The sequence below is a fragment of the Crocodylus porosus genome, unplaced genomic scaffold (assembly GCF_001723895.1).
Source record: "Crocodylus porosus isolate Cpor-Errol unplaced genomic scaffold, CroPor_comp1, whole genome shotgun sequence".
Taxonomy (NCBI): domain Eukaryota; kingdom Metazoa; phylum Chordata; order Crocodylia; family Crocodylidae; genus Crocodylus; species Crocodylus porosus.
The window spans coordinates 197101400-197110343 of record NW_017728906.1 but is presented as its reverse complement, the minus strand read 5'-3'; the positions used below and the strand labels follow the sequence as shown (position 1 = coordinate 197110343).

The following is an 8944-nucleotide window of genomic DNA, read 5'->3' as shown; positions in this document are numbered from 1 at the left end:
TGTCTCAGCATCTATCTGCACGTGTACCCCTACTAAAGCACACAAAACTAATAAACTCTGCAACCAGGTAGGACTTCTAATTACCCTGCTGTGGAGTTTTTTTTTGTGTGCAGCAGCACACATGCGGACACTGAGCCAGCTGGATGGTGCATGAGGATGCTTGTGTGTGGGGGATGCCTACTGGCTAGCACCAGACTGAAGCACCCTTGTGCCGGAGCCAACCCCTCTGCAGCATATTGAGCTCAGGTTGGAGCAGCCCTGGGCTGGCAGGCTGATCTCCCCACCCACCTGACAGCTGAGGCTGCTGCTACCTGGCTGAAGGTGCTGTGCTCTGGGAGCAAGGACCAATGAATGGCCAGCAGCAATAAACTCTGGAGTGATAAAGCTTATTGCTGCACATTAAAAAGCATGGGTAGATGCACCCACTAGGTCCAAAGCTTCTCAAGATCAGGCCCTCAAGTGTAATGTTTATGAGGGTACTCTCCTGATTCAGCATGGGCAGGGATCTGCAGAACAACAGGTAACAGGGCACAGCTGTGCCAGACAAATTATTTTCCTTCCATTTACTCAAGAGGTTATTTTGCAACTTTAATCTATTCATTACACTGACCTTTAGCTGGAAGTAAGGTCTTGTTTTAGGTCAGGGGAGGCAATATATTCATCAGGTAGGTGTAACCTTCTTCAGAAAATCTATTTTCCCTGTGAAGCTTGCTCAGTAAACTCCAAATTAAAAAAGAATTCCCAGAAGCTTTGATAATGCTGATGTCATTTTTGCTGCCATCTTCTGGGAGGATTAATGTATATACTATATGTCATCTTCCCATAAGATGTCCTGTGCATATATCTATATGCCCCACACATTCTGTTCTTGTCTCTACTAAACACAGATAGATATACTGCCTAGCACCCTTCAGAGGCTCTCAAGGCAGCCCCCAGTGCCACAACCCCTGGTTTTAACCTAATCCACAGTAGCACATGAGAGTAGTCTGTTTAGCAGTTGCACCCCCTTTTGCTTCCTGTTCCACCAAAACTTTAAAACCAACTATCTGGAAAGGGGAACAGCATCTCTATTCAGGCAGTGCCGAGGGAATCAATTGACTGTAGTGGCTATTGTCTCCCTGATTCCTGCTAACTTCTCTCTGCTCTGCAGGTGTTAAGGACCCCCTATCTCTTTGATAGTCTTGATATTCCACTATTCAAACTATCCTTTCTTTTGCTGTCAATATCTTCTTTTTCCACCCCATCTCTCTTCTGTTTCACAACCCTGCAGCTTGTTTGTAGCTCCAACTTTAGGAACTGGCTTTGACTTCTTCTCTTGTACTTCTTTAGATGAAATAAAACCCCCAGAGAGGTGCAGGGTGTCCCAAAGGAAAAACAAGGGACAGAGGAACTGAACATACATTTCACTAGGCTGATTTGAGCACTCAAGACATGACCTCTTTGGACTATTTTGGGCCTCCCTGATGTTGTCTTTTAATTTCATATTAGATCTAGCAAACCAGATCCTGTTTTTTTTGTTTTGACCTGAAACTGAAGAAGGTGAGGCTGAGCCCCTCGCCTAGCAGGAATATAGCTTGAGGAATGTGAAAAACTTAGCTCTTTCTTTTATACATGTATATAAATATCTATAAAAGCTATATCTGGCTATGGATATTATTAAATCAATACCATTTTTTCTACTGTAGAGAGTTTCTTTCAGTGCTGCTGTTTTAAATTAAAGCCTTCTGCAACATCAAGTGTATGAAGGATGTCATGCATACAAAATTGTATTTAGGAGAGTTTGTCTGGGCTTCAATAACTCTTACTCAAGCATCTAGAGAAACTCTTTACTTATTTTATACTATTTCATGCCTGTAAAATAGATATAAAAATAATATAAAATTGCATTTGAGAGAGCAGTTTTCTGCATTTCAATGACATTTTTACACAAGTGTCTGCAGAAACTCCTCATACTTATTTTATACTGTTCTTTGCCTATGAACTAGATATGAGAGAGCTGCGTTGTCCACGTACCCAAAGCATAGGCTTTAAAAACAGCTCCGAAAAGTGATGCGGGTTGGCAACACCAAGTCTTTCTTGCCCCAGAGAAAACAAGGTGCCTACCGCGGGGGAGGCTGCCCCACACCACCTGCGTCCCTCTTCCAAGAGAGAGAGAAAGCTCCACCCCTGACCACGAAGGGGAAATTGCTAGAGCTCGCCCTCAAGCGGCTACCAAAAATCTGTGCAAAACGTCCCTTTTTGGGGGAAGCACCCTAGGACTGTGAGGGAAGGCGAGGAGGCAGCTCCTCCCCTCCCATCCTCCTGAGGGCTGCGCTACGAAGGGAACCTGGGAGCGGAGCGGGGCTGGGCCCTCCTCTCCCCTCATGAAGGTCGCGCGCCCCTCCCCCCGCAACGGTCGTTAGCAGCTTGCTCCCCCCTCCCCGGAGCCGGCGAGGTAGAGCAGAGCGTGGCAAGGGGGACGCTGTGCGCATGCGCTGCGCGCTCTGCCCGCTCTGCCCGGCAGCCTGCCCGTGCCCCGGGTCCCGCGCTCGCGCCCCCTGCCGCCATTTTGTGGCGGCCCCTCGCTGAGAGGGGTCTGCACCCTGAGGGGCCGCAGGGCGCCCTGAGAGAGTGGGCAGCACCCTCAAGGCAGGGCAGAGCAGGGCAGGAGTGAAGGGGGAGCCCCCAACCCTGTGACCCCCTCAAGGGCACTGCCATGGTGCTGGGGGACGCCTGGCTCTCGGTGCTGCTGCTGGCAGGCACGGTGCTACTGGCAGGCGGGGGCCGCCGGCTGGTGGGCCGCCACCCTGCCCGCGCGCTGCTGCTGGAGGCGCTGGGCACCTTCCAGGTGTGTGCCTGCACCCATGAGTTGCGGCTGCTGGCGGACACGCCGCCCCAGCCCTACGGCGTCCTGGGCCTAGCCTACGTGCTCACCGTCCTGCACGGCCTCACACTGGTCGGCTGCACGTGCAACCCCTGCGGCACCTTGCAACACGTGCTGGGTGGCGGCCTCACGGCCCAGCGCGGGGCAGTGCAGCTGGGCGCGCAGCTAGCGGGCGCCGGCTTGGCCAGGGCGTACATACGCGGCCTCTGGGGCTCGAGCAGCAGTGCGGCCCATGCCGGGGCCTTGGCCGAGGGCTGCGCCCACCCCATGCGAACCACGGGGATCCAGGCCTTCTGCATCGAGCTGCTCTTCTCCGCGGTCTTCCAGTTGACCTTGCTGCACATCGAGTCTGTCCGGCCCAGGCTTAGAGTCCACCTCGTGGCTCTTCTTATCACCCTGCTGGTGTATGGAGGTTAGTGGCCTCATTTCCACCCCATCATCATCTCGAGGGGTTTTGTTTTTAATCTAGTATTTTGGAAAGGCGGGGGGTGCAGAGGACGAGGTGCATCATCCCATGGAAAACAACAGCGATTTTTTTTTTTTTTTACTCCGGTTAAACCAGAAGCTTGATTAATATATCCGAGGCCCAGGGCTGGATTATATAGTGTAAGGTTGAAGAAAGAACAAATTTGTCACTGGAAAGAGTTAAAAACAACTGGCAAGGCAAGAGGCTGCAGAATTGCAGAGCAAAGGATAGCTTGATTGGTGGAACCTGAGACCATTAAAAAGAAGAGAGACTGGTTAACACCTCTCTGATGAAGGGCACTTACACAGGCAGGGAGTCTGGTGCTGGAAATCCATCCCCTTGGAGCTTAATCCAGTCTGCTGGAGCACGTAAATCAACATGCTCTGGCAGCCTTGCACATCATATGCATCAGTCAGGTAGCACACCTCTACGCTGAGAAAATGGCGGCGGTGCACTTTGAACTAAAACGCATTCGATATGCTTTAGTAAAGTGCTCACTGCCACCATTTTTTCAGCGCAGAAGCACACTGCACCACTGATAATGGATTGCTAATGCAACACTGGATGCTTTTAATTAGCACGGCTTGCTAATTAAAAGCGCCCAGCACTGCATGGGGAACACGTGTAAAAATGACCAAAAAGTTTAGAAGGGATCAGGTAGGTGGTATTATAACAAGCTGTGAAGTTCACTGGCTCCCTCAGCACTGCCTGACTAGACTTGCGGCTGCCACTGCCAGGCAGTTGGTTTTAACCTTTGGGTGGAGCAGGAGTCAAAGAGGGTTGTCCTGCCCCCCTTCCCCTGCCCCAGATCTGCCCCTTTTTAAAATCAGCTGTGAGGTTTAAAAACCACATACCTTTTCATGCTGCGATCTGCTGGAGATCCAGCATGTCAGAGCAGACTCAGTTAATCAAGGCTGCTCCATGTGCGAGCTGACATGCCCAGCACTGCCACATGCATTTGTTTAAATGGCCAAATGCGCATCGGCACATAGAAAATGGCAGCAGTGCGCTTTTGAACTAAAACACCTTCAATGTGTTTTAGTTCAAAAGTGCACTGCCACCACTTTCTCAGCACATTTCTGTTGTGCATATCTCCATTTATACAAAAGCATGCGATGCAGCACTTTCAAGAGCACCTGGCATTACATCGCACACGTCTAAAAATGCCCAATGACCCTAAGGCGGTTGCTGTGTTTTACAGCAGGTGAAACACTGAAAAGGCTTAGATGCTGTCAAATGAACCAGGCAGGGTGAACTTTGGACTCTGTGTAGATAATAAGGTCAGTCTGTGTAGGCCCTGTTGCAGGCTTTAGCGGCTAAGAATGAAACAAAAACCAATTTTTTAAAGAACTTATAAAACACTGGTTGAGTAAAAATAATTAAGAGGCATGGATTTCTTAGAATGATACCTCTTATTGAACCAACTGCTTCAATGGGATAGTTAGAAAAGCTTTTGACTGCAAGATGTTCTTCATCAATAAGTATTCTAATATAATAAAAGCTGTAGCTTCCTGCTGTGTATCTGTTTGTCCAAAATGCTCAAGGCCAACTGTGAATGCACTGCCTGGAGCCTTACAGACAGACGGGCAGAGGTGGTGGGAGCCATGATGTGCTCGGGGGGGGGGGTATGGCTTGCAGCCCTGCAGGGGGTGTGGTGCAGGGGACCTCACGCATGACTGCAGGGTGCCAGCAGGGAGCAGGTGTGGGGTGTGTGGGCAGAGCCTGCTGGCTGCAGCACATGGGTGCGGGGTGGGGTGTGCTCCCTGCATAGTACCCTATGACCACGCCCCATGCAGGGATTGCCCACCAGCTGCGGCTATAGGGTGCACAAGGGGGAACGTGGCTTCTGGCTGCGCACGCAGCCGGCATGCGGGCAGTGCCCAGCCGGCTGCAGCATGGGGCTGTGGACTAAGGTGGGGCCCCCCCACGCCGGCTCCCTGTGGCCAAACACCATAACCCTCCTGTGCGCCACACGTCCACACAGGGATCTCCTGCTGGCTGTGGCCATGGGGTGCAAAGGGGGTGGGATGCACGGGGAGCAGGCAGTGTCCACTGGCTGCAGCATGCCGCAGCACAGTGTGCTTCCCCGCACCCACCCCCTGTGAAGCACCCCATGGCCTCAAGCCACGTGCCTGTGCATGGGAAGCGCCCAGTGGCTGTGCCCACAGGGTGTGGAGGTGGGGCTTGCACGCAGACAACGCCTGCTCCCTGCACAGCACCCTGCAGCTGTGCTGCCGTCCCCCCCCCCGGCAACTTGGCTGCAGCTGGGTATGGGGGGGACACCCTGCAGCTGCAGGGGACCGTATGGGGAGCAGGTGTGGGGGTCATGGGAGTGCCTGTCAGCTGCAGCTGCAGGGTGGGGCGCATGCATCACGCTGTGGCCGCACACCACACCCCTGCACACACCCTGCACCACACCTCAGGGCCATGCCCCATGCCATGCAGCCAGCAGATGTTCCCCATGCCATGGCCAATCCCACGCAACACCTGTTGGCTGTGTGCCAACCCCCTGCACAGCCACGCACCACACATCCCCCTGTGCCATGCCCCTGGACCATTCCCCATGTCACATGGCTGCAGTCAGCAGGTGCTCCCAGTGCTGTGGCCACTCCTTGTGCCACTCATGCTACGCTCCCCACATGTGCCCATGTTACACCCCACGTGCCACACCCTGTGGCCACTCCCCATGCCATGCCCTGTGGCTATGCACCACGTGCCCTGCACCACGCCTTGGGGCTGCTGCCCACATCATGCGGCCACAGCCAGCAAGCATTCCCCATGCCATGACTGCTTCCTGTGCCATGTCCCATGGTCGCGCACCACCACTCCACAGCCTGGGGCCACTGCCCACACCATGCTGCCGCAGCCAGTGGTCATTCCCTGCACCATGGCCATTCCCTGCACCATGCCCTGTGGTCACACGTCACACACCCCGGGGCCACTCTCTGCACCACACAGCCAGCAAGTGCTCCCCGAGCCGTGGCTGTTCCCTGCACCATGCCCCCATAACTGTGCACCATCCCCCCTGCGCAGCCGCATGCCACCCACCTTGCTCCCCAGCCTTGCTTCCCCACCCTGCGCATGGAGAGCAGCAGCAGAGGGGTAACGGGGCAGTGGCAGGAGGGGAGGCCCGGGGCTGGAATCAGAGCAGTGAGGGAAGGTGTGGGGTCAGATGCGGGTCTCCATCCCATCTTGACTCCCCCCACCCCCCCCCCGGCCCCTTGTCATTAATGACGCGTATTTTGCTAGTGATATAAATAAACAGCATACAATAAGTTTGAAGAGTTTCTTGAGACACTTGTGTAAATGTGTCATTGAAACAAATAAAAATTCTCTCCTAAATACAATTTTATATGTATGACATCCTTCATAACACTTCGCGTTGCAAAAGACTTTAAAACAGCAGCACTGGAAGAAATATGCAGATACTGTCCAGATTAGAAAAATTGGTATTGATTTAATAATATCAACAGCCAGACCCTTAATGTAGATGCATTACACTGAAGTAAAACAAGGTTTACATCAGAGGAATTTCATCTGGTAAATGATATTAACTGTGGGCAAACAAGGATCAGCAACAAACATTATGTTTATAAAATCGGTACATGGAGTAAAATTAAAAAATTGAGTTAATTGGCAGTTAATATGAGCTACAATACAGCCAAAACCTGTAACCAATTCTGGAGAGACTGGACTGAGTAGAGAACTGCCTAAGAAGTTTGGCAATTTTGAACTTCATCCTGAAATGAATTTCTGAGCATAGAAATGACATTTTAATGCTTCTTAACAGTTTTTAGGTTTTTCCTGACTGGTTCAGATGCAATACTATCTGAAAACAGGTATACTTTAAATGATCTTAGCTTCCAGAGCCTGGAGTTAGAACATAGGATTTGTGATCCCTGATGCTACTCTCTTGCATTTCAAATAGTTGTAAAACATAAAGACAGTCTTTGTCATATTGCCCCTCTAGTGGCTAATCCATAGAGAAAATAACAGACAGAGCGGTGCTATAGATCTAAACTTCTTGGGGCACCTATACATGTGATGGACCTCTGCTCTGACATCTGCTAATTAGCATGTGTCAGAGCAGACACAATTAATTGAGTCTGCTGTGAGTCTTCTGGAGCATGCTAATTACCATGCTCTAGCAGCCTCTGTGTCCCCACATTTTAAAATGGTGGTAGGCGCACTTTAACTAAACTCGTTGAACAACCTTTAGGTAAAGCACCGCTACCACTGTTTTGAAGCTTGAGACACCAAATACACGTGATGCTGCGGGTGCTTTAATTAGATAGGCTGTCAGAGCTGCTCTGATTAAAGCGCCCCATCCCCTCAGAGCACATGTACAGATGCCCTGAGATTCTGACTGTACTAACATGCACAGAGGATCAGTAAGGCTCAACACAATGTAATTTCTGTATTTTCTTATTTGCTTTTAAACCCTAGGGATTCTACCTTTATAGAACATTATGTTTATAAAATCGGTTACCCAGCATTAAAAAAGTGATAGAATTAAAATTGATTGTGCATGGATATCCCCTGTCTGTAAGCAGTATGATGCAATCTCTAATTCCATGATTACCTACGACTTGTTTTACTGGAACTTTGTCTCATTCAGTGCACAAGATGAAGAGTGAAGGAGGCAGAGTTTTTTTCAGAAAATGGTCTCTTCCTTTTAGGCATTGAACTATGACCCAGAAGATTTGGGTTCTAGCTCTGGGTCTGTCACAAACTATACCTGGAAAGAGGATGAACTATATTTGTGAAAGCAAACTTAAACCTAATATTTACAAACTTTTCACTCTTTAACCTTGCAATCTTAACATTTTTAAGTACTGCATTCAATACTACATGTATAGGTAGATAATCCATCAAAGTAAAAAAGTATGAAAAGTAAGTCCCCAAACTGGTTTTATGGATTAGAATCTAAAGCAGAATATTGCAAACTAACTCTTACATAATACTGAAAATGCTAAATTTAAAACATTTAGCTCCCCCACAAAAAAGAATCCAAACTAAATAGATTAGGCCTTGACATAAACTTTCAGCACTTTATTAATCTGCTTTTAAGGTTTTTTTATTTATGTATTCCAAAAAGGTGTGCTAAACCTTTGGAATTTAATTCAGCTGAATTGCTTCTTTTTACACTTTGTTTTTATAAGCTATTGTGGGTGTGCTTTTCAAACTGATCTCTGTTGCCGTTACAAATGAACCAGAAATACCAGAGTATATTGTTACATTGAATTTCTGCCTAGAGTGAAGTTGTATATACTAGTAGGTATTTTAAAAAGTTCTGCTGCCAGAACTAAGAGTGGCTGTACTTAGAAATTCCTTTTCACCATTGATGTGGAGTCAACAACTGAAAAAGCAAATGTTTTCTTCCGATTCTTTTAGGATTGAGGGTTTTTTTCTGTTCTGGACAGAGACTTGCAGGAACCTAATGAGGACTAAGTATTCTCTGATTCATAAATACTGTTATTTACTTCTGTGCAGGCAGTTCTATTCACTTAAATGTAGGGGTTCACCGATATATTGGCTGGCTATTGGATCAGCAGCAATAAAAGGAGAAATGACATTATTTGCCATAGGCGATATGAAGGTGAGGTAGGGACACG

The 8944-nt window shown here is 49.0% G+C and overlaps 1 protein-coding gene across 1 annotated transcript in view; it reads left to right on the top strand.

The window, feature by feature from the left end:
* The first annotated feature begins 2482 nt into the window (after positions 1-2482).
* Positions 2483-8944, top strand: part of AQP11 (aquaporin 11) — a 14590-nt gene continuing 8128 nt past the window's right edge. The window contains exon 1 of the mRNA XM_019530439.1: positions 2483-3275. Within this exon, the coding sequence (XP_019385984.1) occupies positions 2696-3275 (580 nt within the window). The 5' untranslated portion in view covers positions 2483-2695. The remainder of the gene's footprint in view (positions 3276-8944) is intronic.